The following is a 19414-nucleotide window of genomic DNA, read 5'->3' as shown; positions in this document are numbered from 1 at the left end:
GTTTGTCCCAAGGTGTTTCCACTAGGCTTTATTGAAGCCTCAGAGCTGACTCTGCTTGTGGTATGCCAAGAATGCACTGCACCCTTAGCAGCTAAAATCTAATTGCTGGTGCAGTAGTCCATCACTCAGCCACTTAATATTTGCAAGAATCTATTATGTGGATGGAGATATATTCCACAAATCATTTCAATCCACTGACATTTTCATCTCAGAGAAAATATTACAGAACATGATGTCTTAAAATGTCTACAGGATTATGTAAACCGAGCCATTATCTGACTCTGAATGGGAAAGGAAAAATGAATTCTTTACTTATGTCACAATAGATGATGCCTTGTAAGTGGAAGTATTTTCTGATGTTAGAAGATTTTACTTTACAACCATGAATTCTTTATACATAGGCTTTATTTAAATAGAGCATGAAATAGCTTATTTTACACTAAGCTTTCTAATATGAAGTCCAGTTTTGATTCACCAATTTTTAAAATGTTTTTGAGTAAGTGGCCTAAAATCTATGGTATTTTTTTCTACTTTTGCTAGGATGTTGAAATTCCCAGTATCATAGGTCGACACATTATTATTTTGCGTCTATACTTTCCTTAGTGTAGTCTCTGTTTCAGGATAATATAGAGTTAAAATAATTTCCAGTAGTTCCTTTCAGATCATAGTGCGTGTGAAGACACTTGTACTGTAAATGCAGTCTTGCTTCTTTTTTGTTATCAGATATTTGCTATGCATCAAAATATTTTTGTATTCCTAACACAAAGACAGCACTACTTTAAGAGCAAGGCAGGGGGAGCAAGTTAACTGCAAAAATTATTTTTATCCATACATGAAAGTAAGAGTAATATCAATAAAAGAGTGTCAAATTAAGTGCAATTTAAAAATCAGAGCTAAAAGGATTATATATGTGTCCACTCTTTACAGAAAAGGCATTTTAAGGTGCTTTGTTCTGAGGCTGGCCAACTTTCATACCCCTGAACTTGTTTAATTATTTGAGTGCACTATTGGCTAGAATTGGGCCCAATTTCAAAAAGGATTTAGTATATCTTTAACTCCATCTTGAGTTCACAGAATCACAGAATTCACAGAATGACTAGGTTGGAAGGGATCTTCAAGATTATGAACTCCAACCCATCCCCTAACACCTCATCTAGACTGTGGCACTGAGTGCCACACCCAATCTTTTTTTAAACACATCCAGGGATGGTGACTCCACCACTTCTACTGGCAGACCATTCCAGTACTTTATCATTCTTTCCATAAAAACTTTTTCCTAATGTCTAACCTATATTTCCCTTGACACAGCTTGAGACTGTGTCCTCTGGTTCTGTCAGTATTGCCTAGAGAAAGAAACCAACCCTCACTTGGCTACAACCACCTTTCAGGGGGTTGTAAAGAGTGAAAAAGTCACCCCTGAGACTCCTTTTCTCCAGGCTAAACACCCCCAGCTCCCTCAGCCGTTCCTCACAGGGCTTGTGTTCCAAGCCCCTCACCAGCCTTGTTGCCTCCTCTGGATGCTCTCAAGGATCTCAACATCCTTCCTAAACTGAGTGGCCCAGGACTGGACACAGCACTCGAGGTGTGCCCTCACCATTGCTAAGTACAGGGGGAGAACGACCTCCCTGTTCCTGCTGGCCACACCATTCCTGATGCAGGCCAGGACACCCTTGGCCTTCTTGGCCACCAGGGCACCCCACTGGCTCATGTTCAGCCAGCTGTCACCAGCACCCCCAGGTCCCTTTCTGCCTGGGCACTGTCCAGCCACACCATCCCCAGCCTATAACACTGCAGGGGGTTATTGTGGCCAAAATGCAGAACTCAGCACTTGGATTTATTGAACTTCATCTTATGGGACTCTGCCCATTCGTCCAACTCTTCCAAGTCTCTCTGCAGAGCCCTCCTACCTTCCAACAGATCGACACACACTCCCAGCTTAGTGTCGTCTGCAAATTTACTAATGACAGGCTCAATCCCCTCATCCATGTGGTCAATAAAAACATTGAACAGAACTGGCCCCAGCACAGACCCTTGAGGGACACCACTGGTGACTGTCCCCAGCTGGATGCAGCACTGCTCACCACCACTCCCTGAGCCCGGCCATCCAGCCAGTTCTGAACTCAGCAAAGAGTGCTCCTGTCCCAGCCATGGGCTGCAGCTTCTCCAGGAGTGTGCTGTGGAAGACAGTGACAAAGGCCTTGCTGAAGTCTAAATAGACAACATCCACAGGCTTTCCTACATCTCCCAGGCAGGTCACCTAGCAAAGCATTCAAGGGCATGCTTAAGCTTTGTTGAATCCAGACTATCACATACACTATGGATATAATTTTTTTGCCAGGCATTAATGTTCTGGAAGTAATACCAACTTCATTATGCTATAATGGAAATAAGTGGGCCTCATCCAGTTCATTGCAATCATTATGAAAATGCCGTTTCATTTGCAGGGGAGCAGTGGTGTGGATTAGACTTTTCTATAACATATATGCTTATATTACATCTACAATTTATGATGGACAGTTTTGATGCCATTGCTTTCTGCCTGTGAAGAAAAGCCTCAGACCAAAGAGATGGAACCGAATGCAGTTGCATTTCATCCAGGCTTTTCCTTCTTGTTTTTTGCGCAAAATTTTTATCTGCTATTTCCCAACAAGGTATCAGATTTCTGACGATACAAAGAACTGTAACTTGCTTTCTTTTTCTTCACAAAAATCCATCAGGAAAACTGTTACCCTCCTCAAAAGATGATCATATATAGAGGAGTGAGTATATGTGTGGCATGACTTCATGATGTAAGAGGTTTCCTTGGTGTGTTCTTATTCCAGAAAGAAATGTATTTGTAGAGTTCATGATCTTTATAAATCAAAACATAAAATAGTGGTGAGGTTTTCTACAATGAGCAAGAAAATAAGAATAGCAGTGAAATATATAAAAACATATACTCCTTGGGAGCAGGAGAACAGGAAAAATTCTAGTTTGATGCAAGATTTTCTCATGTAGATTGTCTCCGGTCGACTATGTGATTGAACATATATTGCAATATTTACCCTCAGCAGAAGGGACTAAAGGGATCTCATATTTATCTAAATGCTTATGTTTGCAATATTCTTAATGACAGGATAACTTGGAAAGCTTTATCACTCTGTCTCATTTGGTTTTATTTAACCAACATGATATGAAGTTCCAAGGTTTATGTATAGACTATAAAACCAAGATTACAAAACTATAAGGCCAAGCTAACTTTCTGCTAAGGATTTAAGTATCTAAGACACTGCGTAGAATATGACAACAGTAGGCTTCACTGAAATATTTGTGGTAAAAGATAAACAACACTACAGAAAGCACCATTTTTATTCAACTACTAAGTGTAAACAAAATGGTGTTGGTTAATTAACATGTGGTGCATCCCACGCAACAGCATATCCACTTGAAATGCCATTTTTTTAAACTTTTCCAATCTGTGTCATTCCCAATAGAATTTTTCTTTTCCTGACCCATTCTTGGACATGACTGATTTATCTGAATTAGGCAATAACAGGTGCACACAAACACTCATACATGTGTGCACATACCTATATAAATTATGACAAGAAATCAAATATTCTTTCCTGTCAGGTAGCAGAGAGTCACACTTTGTGACTGTCTATTCTGGTACTAAAGATTAAAATCCACCTCAGCAAATTTGCCATCTTAGATGTTTTTCAGCGCTGCTTTTGCTTTAGGGAACAATGTGGCTTTGGGAAGAGCTACAGAGTAAGGTTCAGGTTTTCTTCTCTCTCCCACCTATTCTGAATTGCCTAGGAATATGTCACTTGTAATGAAGCAAAAAACACATTTGTATGGTTTTATGAGCAACTTATACATAACTTTGCCAGTTTTCATTAAAAAAAAAAAAAAAGCCGTTTGTTTAAAGCATCAGAGCAAATAAAGATAATAATAATAATAATAATAAAGGTAAAATGTCAAACTAAATCAAATCTCAATTCCATACATGGTAGAAAAGTACCAGCAAAACTTCCCTGAATAAAAATATGCTGTACAGTCCCATATACATGCAAAAATGGTTAAACATAAAAATAAATGCCATGGCAAATGTCTGATCTGTTTACAGCTGGTGATATCCTTTCATGTGTCATACTAGCTACTTGAAAGTACAAAAAAAAGTAAATAATAAGACATGGAGATCAAGAAATTGTAACTTTTAGGAAACAGGAAAGACCTAGATCTGAAATTTCCTGCAGTTTATGGCTCGTGTAATAAAAGTTTTCAGTTCATTCCATTCAAATATCAGGACATTAATCACCTGGAATCTCATATCATGTCAGACTTCCCATAAATGCTTGATGTCAAATGTTACGTTATTAATTTTTATAAATTTTCTCATGGAAAAGGATTTTATTTCATATGCTTCTGGAAGGATATGAAGAAGATCTATAGGCCTTCCCTAATGTTTGCAGTTTAGGGGAAAAAAAAGTGAAATAAAGCTAAATAAATGGATTATTTTATACTTTGCCAAAACAATTGCTTGAGTGTTGCTAGGATCATTCTGTTCCCTGATCTTCTGAGAGCTGAGAGATCTTAGAATGAGAGAGAAAAATAATTGCCTCAGAACCACTAAAGACTGAATAACATTTCCTTTAGTTTCCATGAAGCTGTCCTGAACAACAGTCAAACAGAAACCCCCACAACACCAGTGAATATTATGATTTCCGGAACGAGTCCTAAAATATCTGCAACTGGAGAGTCTGAAGAGCACTCAGGCTACACAAAATCAAAGCTGCAGATGTTGCCATGATGCCATGAGCATTGAGGTGGCCAGTTTTAGCTTTATTTTTCCTCCTTGACCTGTATTAGAATTGCAACCCAGGGTAGGATGCCATCAAGAAAGTACATTTATCCAGGCAATAAATACCACCTTGCTCTCTATTTCCATCACTTTTTTATATTGTGGAAAATCACAACCATGACCCTTTTCTTTTGATGACACAAACCTGCTCCATCATCATTTCCACTAAAACTCCATTTCTCATATAAAATGTCTTTAAAGAATCTACAATATTTTTAACATTTGTTATGCAATCAATACATTAAAATGTTCCTTATATAACTATATTAAGACTATATTGAGCCCATATTGAAGTTCATTATTTCAGTCAATTAATCTCAATGCTTTGAAATGTACATTTTGGCTCAAAGATATTGATTTTGAAGTTGTAATTCCATAAATGGCTTGTGAAAACAATAAAAAAGAAAAATAACTTTTTGTTTTCAGAACTTGTCTCAAAGCTTTATTTTGGAAACTACATTTTTCTTTGAAATATATAAAAGATGACTCTTCAGAGAGATTTCAAAACTCAGACCAAAAGGAGCATTTTATTTCAGATAGAATGGAAATGTATTGTTCAATATAAGCTTTTTTGGGGTGGTAATTTTGAAGTAATGACATATTTTATTTAAAACTTAACTGTTGTGGGTTTTTAATATTTAAGATCAGTCTGTCCTTTCAAATATTAATTATTTTTATAGCTCTGCTTGAACTATATATCTTTTATTTTCCCATAGCACAGTCAGTATCAGCATTGATTACAAATTAATATTTAATGGAAATATTATTCATATTAATGTTGTTTATAAGTATATTTAATTTTATGATGACAGTTCTTCTTTCCTTTTTCTTATTCAATTGAGTGATAGGTCACATCTGTGAATAAAGTTGCTTTTAGGATTCAGAACTACTTTGAACACAGAACTTTAGATCTTGATTCTAGAGTGGAAACTGTTTAAACATTAATGTTGCTCAACTCTATACCACAGCTTTAATATAACTAACCTCTAATACGCCTGGAGAAAATGCAGTCATTGGATAGTGGTAAGCAATGAGCTTGTATTTAAAAGTATTCACCTTGAGTCCTGTGTGCAGTTTTGAGCACCATGATATAAGGATATAAAGTTACTAGGGAGCATCCAGAGGAGGACTGTGAAGATACTTAAGTGAAGTGGAGAAGTCATATGAGGAGTGGATGAAATTACTTGCTTTGTTCAGCCTTGAGAAGAGGAGTCTGGAGGCAGACCTCATTGCTGTCTGCAACTTCCTCTTGAGGGGAAACACTAGCACTGATCTCTTGTTTGTGCTGACCAGTGGCAGGATCTGAGGGAATGGCCTGAAGCTGAACCAGGAGAGGTTTAGGCTGGATGTCAGGAAAAGGTCCTTCACCCAGAGGGTGGCTGGGCACTGGAACAGGCTCCCCTGGGAAATGTTCACAGCACCAAGCCTGACAGAGTTCAAGAAGCGTGTGAACGATCCTCCCAAGCACATGGTGTGACTTGGCGTTATGCTGTGGAGAGCCAGGAGCAGGACCCAGTGATCCTTGTGAATCACAGAATCATAGAATATCCTGAGTTAGAACTCACTAATGTTCCTTCTAGCTCAGAATATTCTATGATTTTATGATTCTTTGATCTATCTTGTGATCAGTCAGCTCAGATACTCTTGAATTTAGGAAATGTTCCTGTGTGGATACAAACTTGCACAGCACAGCCTTTCCATATGCTGTTTAAAAGCATCTGCAGACAGAAAAAGCTTAACTTTTTTTTTTTTTTTTTTTTTTTTTTTTTTTTTTTTTTTTGCTACTGTGAATGTCAGCACTGGCTGGTAGATGTTATTCAGTCTCTATCTGTGACAGGCTGCCCTGCTCCTTGTGTGAGGGAGCATTAAAGCACATTCTTGCAGCATGGAAAGAGGTATTACAGAAATTACCATAAAAAAGTAGCTGTCCTCAAGCACATATAGTTGGGTTGCAGACCTCCATTTAAACCACCCTGAAGCAAAACTGCAGATGTTTTTATGGTTTTCTTCTAGCACCTTATTATAAAAGATGAATCCTTTGCTCTCCCTTATTAACAGCTAATCTGACCCTGTGTATCCAGTGTGAAAACCACGGAAGAGATTGATTAAAAACATAAAGGCTTTATTTTGACATACTGGAAAGCAGGGAAGGACTCACTGAACTGAGAGTCCTTAGGAATGTGTCACATCCAATGGCCAATAGTACCATGCAAAATTATTGTCCAAGGCTGTCAGAATCTGTGGTATTGATGATTCCAAGATTGTAAGAAGTCTCTGTCTTTCTGCCCTGTTGCCAAAGAAGAAGTCATAATTCGTCTGTGCTGTTTTCAAGGTTGTTTATTCTTGCTTATCTCTAACATGTTCTGCTGCCCTGCCGCAGGTCTGTCCTGCAGGGCAGCGTGTGGGGCTCTGCCCTCAGTGGGATGTTACAAACATTAAATACCAGAAACTACCTGTGCTGTATTTACAATAATGTGCCAATATCTATCATCTACGTTGAACAGTGTGTTCCCAGCCTAAACCAATAGAAAAATGTCAACACTACAGTGAAACATGGAGGGCATGAAGAAGGAGGAAAAGGACAAGACACACCCAATTTCCTCCATCTTGTCCCCTTTGAACCCCTAATCTAGAATCCTAAAATTTTACTTTTGCAGCCGTGCCACACTTAATTATTACTTATATCAAACACTCAGAGCTTGTAATTCATCCTGTAAGATTGAAAACTCTTCTCCATGGACAGAGATCACAGACAGTGTCTCTCGGGGCTCTGTCCAGGGGGGTTCCTACACCCCCTTTCAGCATCCCAAGCCCTCCAGGGCAGCCAGAGGGAAGCCCTGGATTCCCACACAAGACAATCAAACAAAGCATTACAAGAACACAAATGTACACTTTTCTTTTTCTTTTCCAGAACTGAATAAAAAAGAAAAAATAATGGAATCTGGTGAATATTCTCTCATTTTTATCTTACTCTTAAAAAAATCTAATATTTTAAATTAATTCTTGTCAAAAGTTAATATTTGATATTTTTTAAAATTTGCTTTTACAGGCAAAATAACAAAGAAAGAAACAAAAGTACATGGTAAGTCCTGTAAAAGACTGTAAGTTTCAGAGTCTCATTTATCTGGTTTGATTTTCAGTTAAGATAGGATTATGTAGAGGGATAAAAAAATAAATCCATTAATATAATTTTGCTGGTTTAATTAAAGTTACTTAAGCAATTGAATGGATGTGGAGCAGCAACCATTCAGTCTTCTGGAATTGAGATCTAATTAAATGCTGAGAAGAACAGGAAGGAAATAAATCTTTATTTTAACTTTTAAAAGGTTTCTCTTTTCAAAGAAAGTTACAGTAAATGGATGGAAAACAAACACAAAATACAAGATTCAGAATGTGGAGGGTAGGAAAAAAGTAGGCTGTTTAATATTTTTATGCCAAGGACTCATGCATTTTATTGTTGCAGCAAGCTGCTCTTGCTCTCAAGTGGAACACACTTCTCCAGTTTATCCAAATTTGGGGGAGCATAAGAATTTTCTCCTTTTACAGCCAAGCCTGATGACTCATTCATCAGATGACTTTATTTTCTCAGATACAAATTTGGAGCAAGAAATACCTACAGTAGAAAGTCAATTTGTAGAAAAATGAATCTGTCCTTTTCTATAACATAAAAACCTGTCAAAGTGCTTCAGAATGAAGGTGTGAATAATGAAAAAGAGAAATGTTGTAGTTCCATTAATTTGCTTTTAGTTAATGCATTCGTGAAGAACAGTAAAGAAATAAAACTGAAAAAACTTATATAAAGGAAGAATTTTGAAACTGGATCCTCCTCTGCATCAATTCTAGAAGTTTCAATGAACTCAGAACAAAAAAAAAAAAAAAGTGAACAAATTCCTAACTTCTGCAAATCACTGAAATTTTAAAAAAACTTTTCTATTGCATACTTTCTACCTATGTTTAACATATGCACATTCTAGAGGCTATTTTACTTCTTGCCTCATCCTGACACTTGAAAATAGCAGAGCTATTGAAGTTCCATATATTACTTATCTATTGGCCTTGTTTTCGACTGCTTTTAATCTGCAGGTTAATTAATCATCTGCCATGAGACTAAACAAGCAATACATGTGTGTGTCAGTTTTTGTCTACATAAAAAATGAAATCCTGCTCTGCATAGATAAGTAGCACATTGACAAAAGGAAGAGGTGTTAGGATAAATTTAATTCCTTTATTCATTTATTCAATTTGTTTCTGTGAATGTTTTATTTTACAGCAGCTGTGGAAACTCCAAAGTCAAAAGGTGAGTAATTTGATTGGTTTTGAAAATTGAAATGGAAGAATGCTGCTGTTAACTTTACTGTAATGAAAAGAAAAGCTGCTTGTGAAAAAGACTTTTAATAATATGACTTATTTGAAACAAACAGCCTTTTAAATTCTAATTGTGTTTTCCTTGCAGCATCTCAAAGCAGGCATCTTTTCCTCAGATTTTTCATGGACTAACTGTAATTCTCCAACAATCTGACATTCACTTTCTAACCCTAACTCAAGCCATAGGGCTTTTGTTACAGGCAGAAAGGAGAAGTAACCAGTCTTCTACAGAGGCATGACACAAAGCAATATTTCTCTTTTTGCCATTCTAACTGCGGGACAAAACCAGTGACTGAACAGTTGTTTTCTTTAAGGAGTCTAGGGAGTTTTGCAGGGAGGTTTGGTGTAACAGGCTTTGAGTACCTTTCATACACGAACTGTGGATGGCAGAAGGTAGGAGGTGTGAGAGCATCAATGCTTGCCTCAAAGGTTCCTCCTTTCCACGAGACACAGGGAACTGGAACTGGTAAGAAACATCAAGGATGTAAATTCAAGCTGAGCAAATGTAGCAAATATTTAATTGTTTCACATCAGTGTCTGGTTTTTATAGACATACAGTGTAAGTTACTAGCTCCAAATTTCCCTCAAGAACATTACAGATTTCAGCTGTAACTTAAAAAAATGGAAAATGGAATGCCAGGTTACAAACTGTCCATCACTTGTAGTCAATATTTATTCATATCAATGGCCACCATACTTTTATAAGCATTCTCTTTCAGACAAATGGGAAGAACAAAAAGTTTTAGGAAGTTCAGTTAATTAAGGATAAGTAGAAACAATGGGTTTCCATTATATAATAAAGTAATAATTCTGTTATTTCTGTTGTTAAAAGAGTAGTCTCATAACTGAAGGTGTTGGTCTCTGCCACATTAGTTTTGCTATAGGATCAACATAATATTGAACCTGAAATTGATCCCCAGTGTATAAGTAATGACAACTTTGTTTTATTCCTCATTAAATAAAAATGAGCTGATTTTAACTCTGCAGAAATTGTTGATTTCTTAAAAATTTCTTGTTAGCAAGTCATCTAAATTTGAATTTATGTTGCTAATTTTGAAACTCAAACATAGCCTGCACTCCAGGGGGAAAATCATATTTATATGAAAATGTTACAGCTGTTCCTTTTGCCACTTAGCAAGAATCACAAAGGAATGTTGTTATTTTCTTCTATATTCTTTTGTGATGCAGACAAATTCTTGTATGCAGTAGTGTTTAATAGTAGTCATTAAGTAGTGTTTAACCTCTTTTTTAGTCTGAAGAAAAAAATATCTTTTCAATTCATATTTCTTTGTTCTACATTGTTGTTATTTATTTTTTATGCTTCTCATTTTTCTCCTGTTAAGTCCTTAGAGACTTAGCAGCTCTCTGGACACAATGTGATTTTCAGTATTCAGTAGGTGTTGGCAAGTGTAAAATTTTTTTAGCATACTCATGGAAGGCAAGCGATTCTGTTCTGAAAAAAGCAAGGCTTTTGATGAAATTATCTTCTTTGGTAATTAAACATAAATAATCTGCTGGCATAGAAGGAGCTGTGGACGTTCCCACTACCCTGTACTTCTTATGAACTATCAAATACACATGGAGCTTTCTTGCATTTTCTCACAAGCCACTACAACATAATTTTTTTAAAATTTCTCCATATAACAGAACAGTTCCTAAACCATAGCATACACTTCTTAGGTTAATGATTTCTTGATTTTTGTGATGTCACAATGAGGAGCTTCTGACCTCAGGGTTCAGTAAGTGAAATGTTTTTTGTTTCCAGTGGGAATGATTTCTTTCAGTCTTCCATCACACTGAGCAAATATCTCAAAATAGCTTTAAAATCAGTGACATTTTAGAATGCATATTTTTGATGTGGATGCTAGTTATGCAACCTGTCTCTTTTGGGATAAAAATATTCTGACATATTTGATTGTAGCCTACAGCTATTGAGACTGCACAAATATTTGACTGATGAATTGCTCTCCTAGACACTTTCAGCATAAAACAATATCTGCTGAATTGTCTCTCATTTGTTTCCTAAGAGCTTATGATGGAATCAGAGAAACAATGATAAAGTAAATTGCCCATTTGATTTACATTATGTCAAGTTGTCAATAATTTTGCTGAGAAATTACAAAATAGATGTGGGAATATTTCTCCATTTGTTTAATAAATTTTTAAAACTATATTTTACTGAAAATATAGATCCCTGATGAATTCTTGATTTTACCTGAGGAGAAAATTATAATACATTACAACATTCATATTACCTAAGTCATATGGCTAAAAGATCAGCTTTTCAAATAGGGAATACCTGGAACAGGATCATTTTTCACAAAGAGATCATCTTTCAGACTGCCATTCAGAAGTGGCAAGAACTTTGAAAATGCCCAGTGGAAGAGATGACATCTTGACCTACTAAGAAACCTTATCTCTGTTCTGATAGAAACAGAGACAATCAGATCTTCTGAATCTTATTCCAAACACTGACTCTAAACGGATTGGCTTCCTGTTTATGGAGACTTTCAAAGTGACAACTATTACCTTGAGAATAAAAGACCACACAGCATCACCAAAAGAGCTCATGCCTCTCTTCTGAAAAAGCAAAAGGAATAACAGAATGTCCTGTTTGTCCTCCCAGATACTGCTCTGCCATGTCTAGATAATGTTACTTGGCAGTTCCCAAAAGTTACTGGAGCTCTGTTCTGTCTCAGCAAGTTCTTTAAAAGCACTCACTCATGGAAGTGGTGGTGTATTGGTGGATTCACTGAAAGCCAGAATGCTGTTACTATATCTATAGCTGGTTGTTATAGCAGCCTCGATGTTTCTCAAGGAATGGATATTCCTTCATGATAACCAAACTTGTGGTCTACCACCAGAACATACTTTTGATGACTAAACATCTGATTTTCTCAGAAAGCTGCATTGCTTTTCTAGCCTGCAGTTCAGTATCCAGAAAAAAAATACCTTTATTCCATTAATATTCTGGATTTCAGAGATTTTACAAACCAAAATTCCTTTTATTTCAGCTAAAAAGGATAAAAATGTTTTGAAAAAAACAATTGTTCTCAATAACTCATTTAACCCTTGTGTCATAGCTGCTTTTGCAGTTTTAATGTGAAAAATATATTTTGAAATTAGTACGGGACAGGTTTCTGGTGTCCCTTTTAATATATTTCTTTCCATATTCAAATAGGCTTATTCTCCAAGATACTGACCACTTCAGGAAGCATTTTAGAAGGACTGTGGTATTGATTTGCTCAGTGCTCAGTATAATCTTGTCTTATCCTCTGATAAGCCTAGTTCATGGTTAGTATAAGTAGTACTGCTCATCTGGGCCCAGTTAACTTGGATAACAATAGTACAGGTCTACAATAAGTATTAAGGGCCTTTGGTTCTTTTAGACTTTCTCTAGTACCAATAAGAAATTAGATACTTAGAAAAAAAGGGAGTATTCCATTTCTATCCTTGAGGATTCTATCCTGAGTCAGACATATTTTAAACCTAGATTTTATTTTCAGGAAAATTGAAGATTATCTTCAATAAAATAAGTTCCCTGAGATAACTGAGGTACAGAAGTGCAATATTTCACTATTTACATGGAGCTTGCTCACAATCACATGCTCATATCACAAGGGAGTAATTGATGCCTGTGAGTGGGTTTATCCCACTCAACATGAAGCAGTTAATCTATTGATACCTGACTTTTCACTGAATATCAGATTCAGGGAATCTGTGAGCAGAAGATCATTCCTTTGGCCCCCAGCCCACCAGCAGACATTGCAGACAGAACACAGCTTATTAACTGAGCTGATCTGCTTGAGCCATCATGCCTAGCAGCTCCAGAATGCTCTTGAAAGGATATCCTGGTGGCACCCCTGGGGCCAGATTTGCAGTCCAGGCAGAAGGGAAGCAGTGAGAATACATGGAGGCACTTTATAGGTGCTTTGAATTCCCTGACTTTCTCAGGATAAATAATGATAACAGAACATGACCCTCAGAATTTATTTTGTCTCTAAAAGCCAGACTCATAATTTTCAACTGTGATTTGTTCTAATAAAATGATAGGATGAAATAACAAGATGAGATTTTGTTATAGTGCTAATGACCCCAAAGATGCATATATTTTCTATACCCATCAGATGTAAATTAATTTTCATTGTCCACTTTACATCCTGCCACTTATGCTGATTGTTCTTTACACTACTTTCAAACAATGAGAGTGAAACTTATTTTCTTAATGCCACATTTTTTGACTTGAACACTGTAAGGCAATAGCCTTTTAAATTAAAGCAAGGATTTTATTTATCATAATAATTACAAGTTATGGCTACAAAAACTTGGTTTCACAGAAGTGAAGTGTTGGAAGTGCCACTTACAGCTAAACATGTACATTTATCAATTTAAAATATTTAACCCCAAATAATTCAATTAAATAAGAAATATATATATTGTCTTAAACATATAATCTTGTATATCACCAAACCTGCATTGTAAATTGTCAGAAATTATAAAAGATACCCATAATTATGTGAGCAAAGTCTAATAGCACCCCTTCTTGCACCACCTCTTCTTAGGTAGTTTCATACTTAATATCCCTTGTCTCCCAAGATGTGTAAATTAATTTACAAACTGTGCTTACCAAGCTTGTGAACAAGCAATTGGATATGTCCATGCATCCTGACTTGGGCTGCTCAGCTGCTTCCCCTGGTGTCAGTAAAGGCTAAGCAGCCCTGCTTCACAAGTGGTCTGGTCCACATTTCTGGCTTACCCACAGAAATCTCAGTATTCAGAAGGACCAAGTTAGATGTCAGAGCATAAAGCTGAGAATACGGGGCAATGTTTTGCTGTGTCAGGGGTGCAGAGTAGAAGTTTCTGCTGCTGCAACAGAAAACCATGCTTGCTTGGGGAACTCTCAAATGGCTGGGCAAGGTAAAGATCTGCTTGCTTTGCTCTCTTCTCCATTACAAGAGATGTGCTTTATTTTATCCTCTGTTTCATTTCACATCACAGAATAATGTAATGGTTTGTGTTGAGAGGGACCTTAAAGACCATCTGCTTCCAAGCCCCCTGCACTGGGCAGCCCCATCTTCTGTTTGATAAAACCTTCTATTTATTTTCTGAAAGAAAATGAAAAAAGAAATCACTCTTCTTTCAGACAGATAAAAAATATCTATTATGTATTCATATCTTGGGGGGGATTCTTATGGTTGGAAATCTTTGAAATATTTTGTCTGAAAATAACATGTAAGCACTTAAGAAGAGCTTTATTTGATGTAGCAACACCTCTGATAGAAATCTTGCTTAAACTGTATCTTTTATTTGCAGCAGGTCTTGAAAAAAAAGAAGGAAAAGCAACAAAGGCAGTAATGCAAGGTAAAAAGAAAAGAAAAACATGTTGGTGTTATCTTTCTTAAAACACAATGGCACAGAAACAATAATCTCAAATTCAGAGAGCTGGATGACAGCAACCTTTAAATCCATTAGTTCACCAGTATTTTTTCAGAGTTCTACTGTGTTTGTCAGAGCAACAGGGAATTTCCATTGTAAAACTAGCTTTGTCCCAGTTCCACAAAACTACCACCCCAACAAAAAGCTTCAGGTAGATGGCTGCCAATTGCAGACAAAAGGTTCTGTGCTGGGACTTAGTGACCCACTGATCTTGCAAAAGGCTTCCTGCCCCTGTAGCCTGGACAGTAACTTCAGTAACTTCCACTGAAGTAAAGGGGCAGAGGCTCTCCAAAGTCAGCTCAGCTACCCTTCTTGTCCCAGATGAAACATCAACCCCATGAAAAGTCACAAAAGCCCACTGCAGGGAATCTCAAAAAGTTTTGAGACCAGACCTTGTAGAAATTTTTCCCAAAAATCTTAGGATTGGTATGGATAAGGCATGAGTGGGAATGTCTGAATAGAAACACCAGAAGAAAGGCTGCAAGAATCAGGTGTGAATGGCATATAATTCAAAAGGACACAAAGTCTATATCCAGTGTCCCAAGTCAACAACAGCAGGAATACCAAGGAATGGTCTACACTAAGGTCAAAACAAAACTCAAGCTACTGAGTGAACACAAAAAGAGGATTGATGCCTTAAACCATCTAAAGATGTGTCTTTTCCTATTATATGCAGTTTTATTATTATTATTATTATTATTATTATTATTATTATTATTATTATTACCTTCAGCATTATATCTTGCATACTTGCTTCTTGTACACTTGTTAAATGCAATCCATTCTTTTTTAGGTCAGTAGGGTAAGAAGCAAAGTAATAAAAAGGGTGTATAAATGCCCAAAGCTTATCAGCTCAGGCTTCTTTTATGTGATTGAGGTGATTTTTGTACTTATTCATGCTCAAATTGGCAGCTAGAGTCCTGATGATGAACTTGCCAATAACCCCTATTATAAGGTGTAAGACATGTTTACTGATGTGGCTTTGGTCAGTCGAGCTATTATCTTTTCCTTTTCTCTAGTCTCTCAGCTTCAGCTTTACTCAGAATTACTCAAGCCAGCACAGACATCCTGCAGCAGCTGTCAGCTGCTTGGTAGTTGTCAGGGAAAATGTTGTAATTAGGTGGGCCTTGGCCTAGATTTCAGGCATTGTTAGGCTGGGTATCTTCACATTATTCTCTGTTGCCACACAAGTGCTTCTCCAGACTACAGTCTCCACTGCTTCCTCTCTTTTTGTTTTTTTTCTCATGCAACAATAAGGTGTATGGTTGCTGTAAGATTTATCCTTTCTCCAATATTCCACCATTAGCTGGGATTTTTATCTGCCAAACAATTTAACTGTGCCACAAAGAGCGCAGACTGAGCAGTACAAACTATAGTTTCACATGGCTGGCATAGAGCAGGGTTTTCTATACCAGAGGTTGTGATACCCAAGGAACTCAAAAGAGGGGAAAGCTGTTTCCCATGACAGCAGGCAACAGCAGCAGCAGCACTGCTCTCACCCCATGCCAGCACTACCTAGTCTCTCCAAATCAAAGGAATAAGAGCAATATGTAATGTCTGTCACAACTATTTCTGCAGCTACTTCCCAGTGCTGGCAGCAGCTAGTTCCTCTGATGCCCAGAAGTGAGCACAAACACTTTCACACAGCAGTTCCCTCTCCTTCTCATTTCTGCACCCTATATTTGGAGCTGCTGCCAACACATCAATCACTCAAAGACAAACAAGACAAAAACAAAAACAAAAACAAAAAAAAAAACCGAACAAAAAAAAAAACCTTTCTGGATGCTTTTTGAATAATACCATGTACTCATATTATTCACAGAATTTGCATCGGAACACACTTCCGAAAGTAGAGGGATTTAGTCCTGGTCAAAACTGGGACTTGCAGTCTATGAAAAACAGTATAAGAAGACTTGCAGAAAAATCTAGAGTGTTGTAGGCTGGATGTACTTAGCAATCAGTACATAACTTCATTGTTTCTAATAAAGGTTTTAGTGATTATTGCAGATTTGACCTCAAACCCCCACATCTGGAAATGGGCTGAAAGACTGTAGCAACAACTCAGTTCAGTGGTCTTTTATTAGTTGTAAAGCCAAACTACAGATAATATTTGTAACTGTTAGAAGATGAGAAAGAAGGCACTTAACCTTGACTCTATTTGTTTGGAAAATGTCATGAGCAAATATCAGATAGTTTCCAGCAAGTTAATGCCTGTTACTGAGAATGAATACTTAAAAGAGATGATAAAAAGGTATTTTTATTTTCTGATGATATCCAATAGAACTAAGAAAGGAGACTTGCCATCAGTTAAAGAAGACCATATCAGGCATGGGTGTTTCATGTTCTTTGTGTGTGTATGAAAGGCAAAAGGTGGGAACCATGAACTTTTTTCACATACTCTGTCAAGAAACAGTGTAGGTTCAAGATATATTTAAACACTTAGTGTCAACATGCATTTAAATGCATTTTCATTAGTTGATTATATTTTAAAAAATTTCCCATGTGAACATGTATTCTAACATTTCCTTTTTCTTTTCTCTTTTTATTTTCGTTTCCTTTCCCTTCTCTTTCTCCAGATAAACCAAAGATGAAACAAGGAAGTAAGCTATAGTTTTACTTATTAAAGTTACATCTTCCAGAAGAGTTTGGGTAACTGCATTCTTAATAATGGAGGTGTACAACAGCCTTAATTTCTTACTGGTGGGCCTCTGAAAGTAAAGGCTTTATGTCATGCTTTAAGTAGCTTAGTTTGGCTGGAGCTCTGTCTTCAGCTGTCTTCTTTAGTTTAGACACTATTGCACTGAACATGAAACCTCGTGGGAATTTTTCATTACACACAAGCACAGAAGAAAAACTTTTTCGGTCCTCCCACTGAATTTTATTTCTCTTTGCAGTCTTCTGTGATTAACTTAATATTTAAAAATCGGAACTAATTTTTTATGTGGACTATGAATATATCTGAATATGTCCACCAAATATGCCTACAGATTTCTGCAGTAAATTTATGTATTTTCTCATTTTGAAAATAAGGGCCTGAATAATAAGTTGCTGAGTACAAAACATGAAGATCAAAGCAGGAAAGGAGGAAGAGACAGCTTCATTTCAATAAAATTGCATTTTTGACCTTGTTCAACAGATTTCTTTCCCAAGTCTTCTCTTTTAAAAATTATATTGTATAGAAGTATCTAGTATTGCCTTTTTAGAAACACAATGTAGAAGGAGAAAAATAATGAAAAATTTATCTCTTTACATGAGTCCCAACAGAAGTCTCTCAATGTCAACAGCAAATTAGGTTTTTCCACTTGACAGCTATTTCTACCATAAACAAAAAGTTATTATTTATGGATTCCTTCAATTCAGGCTCCCCAGCACTTCAGTTTGTCTTAGTCAGAGACAAATACTAAGCAATGAACAAGAAACTTTATTGATATAATAATAAATTACTATTGGGCACAGTCTCTGCTTTTATAATAAAAGAGACAATTTGTGAACTGTGTGTCATTAAGGCAGCAAACAATTACCACTAAAACTACTTACTGTAGCTTACACAATTTTCATATCTGTCTAGCAAACACAACCTCTATTTCCTAAACCCAAATTCCTCCTCATCAGGAGTCTTGACTTCTTGTCCTATGTGTAGAAACCAAGAGGGTCTCCTAACAGTTTTGTTTAGTATCTCCTGGCACTGAATTGCTGCTGAGTGTTTCAATAGAAGGAATTTTTGCTTCATATGTGATGCAATAAATAATTTTTTAGTTTTTCCTGAAAACGCCTATTAGCATTTCTCAGATGACATGTATAAAACAGTTTAACCAGCAGATAGGTGATTAAATTACTTAAAATGCAGGAAGTCAAAATCCAAGTCTCTGATCTTTTTGAATTGGCCGTTTTGGGACAGTCTTGCCTGCCTTTTTAATTTTGTGGTAGAAAGCTTTGGAGACCTTTCATCAGCCCAGAATAATGATCTCACATTTCATCTGAAACTGAACTCCTTTCTGTTTTCTATCAGATGCAATTAATTTCTTATGCTTTTTTCAGGGGACTACCCTTCCTTGAGGAAGGCTGGTGTGGCCTAACCATCTTTTCTGCCAGTCTATAGGCAGAATGAAAGCCGCTCTTCACCCACCTATTTGTCACTGCTGTGTCGCTCGCTCACTTTGATGAGCATCTGGCCTTTAGAAAAGAATAGATCCAATAAGAAGACCCTTGGCCTTGCTCAGCAAGAATGGGCAATCCCAGATGAGGGAAGTAGGTCGCAGTCAACTCCAATAAGTCAAATTTGGCAAAGCATCAGTTTTGACCTTTCTGGTTAAGAACACTGAAAAACTGTCCTTGTCTCATACTAAGCTGAAGTTTGCAAACTTTATAATTAAATCTACAATAGTTAATTAACAAAACACATTTTGTGGACTAAACTTTCTGAATGATACCTGGTGAATTTTGTACAAATCTTCCAATAACTCAATTTTAACCATGTCTTCCAATGTATACTTTTAGTCTTTCCATAATCTATATACTTCATTCTGTCCTCTGGTTAAATCTCATTGATTCACTCAGTTGTGGCTTTTTTATTGGTGTCACTTTATTGGTGTGACTGATTTTTTTACAGATCCTGGAAAAGAGAAAGAATTGAAATCTCCAGCTGCCACAAAAGATAAAGGTAATATGGCAAGATGAATTTGTATATAACTCTAAGATCTATGTGCATACAAAAAGAAAACTTTGAATGCATTGCCATTTTGATTTTTAAAGTATGATTTATTTAGAAAT

General features: G+C 36.6%; 1 protein-coding gene across 32 annotated transcripts in view; it reads left to right on the top strand.

The window, feature by feature from the left end:
* The window catches only part of TRDN (triadin), a 228023-nt gene that overhangs the window by 139762 nt on the left and 68847 nt on the right, over nucleotides 1-19414 (top strand). For 25 of the 32 annotated variants that reach the window (XM_085576497.1, XM_085576514.1, XM_085576512.1 and 22 more), the window contains 6 exons: nucleotides 7755-7787; nucleotides 7893-7925; nucleotides 9114-9140; nucleotides 14522-14569; nucleotides 17221-17244; nucleotides 19254-19304. In XM_085576497.1, coding sequence (XP_085432623.1) covers nucleotides 7755-7787; nucleotides 7893-7925; nucleotides 9114-9140; nucleotides 14522-14569; nucleotides 17221-17244; nucleotides 19254-19304 — 216 coding nt within the window. The remainder of the gene's footprint in view (nucleotides 1-7754; nucleotides 7788-7892; nucleotides 7926-9113; nucleotides 9141-14521; nucleotides 14570-17220; nucleotides 17245-19253; nucleotides 19305-19414) is intronic. The other 7 variants (XM_085576492.1, XM_085576490.1, XM_085576491.1 and 4 more) reach the window with 7 other exon arrangements.

This window comes from Lonchura striata, chromosome 3, assembly GCF_050655825.1.
Source record: "Lonchura striata isolate lonStrDom1 chromosome 3, ASM5065582v1, whole genome shotgun sequence".
NCBI lineage: Eukaryota > Metazoa > Chordata > Aves > Passeriformes > Estrildidae > Lonchura > Lonchura striata.
Note: the sequence above shows the minus strand (reverse complement) of the source record. Positions and strands in the feature narration are given on the sequence as shown.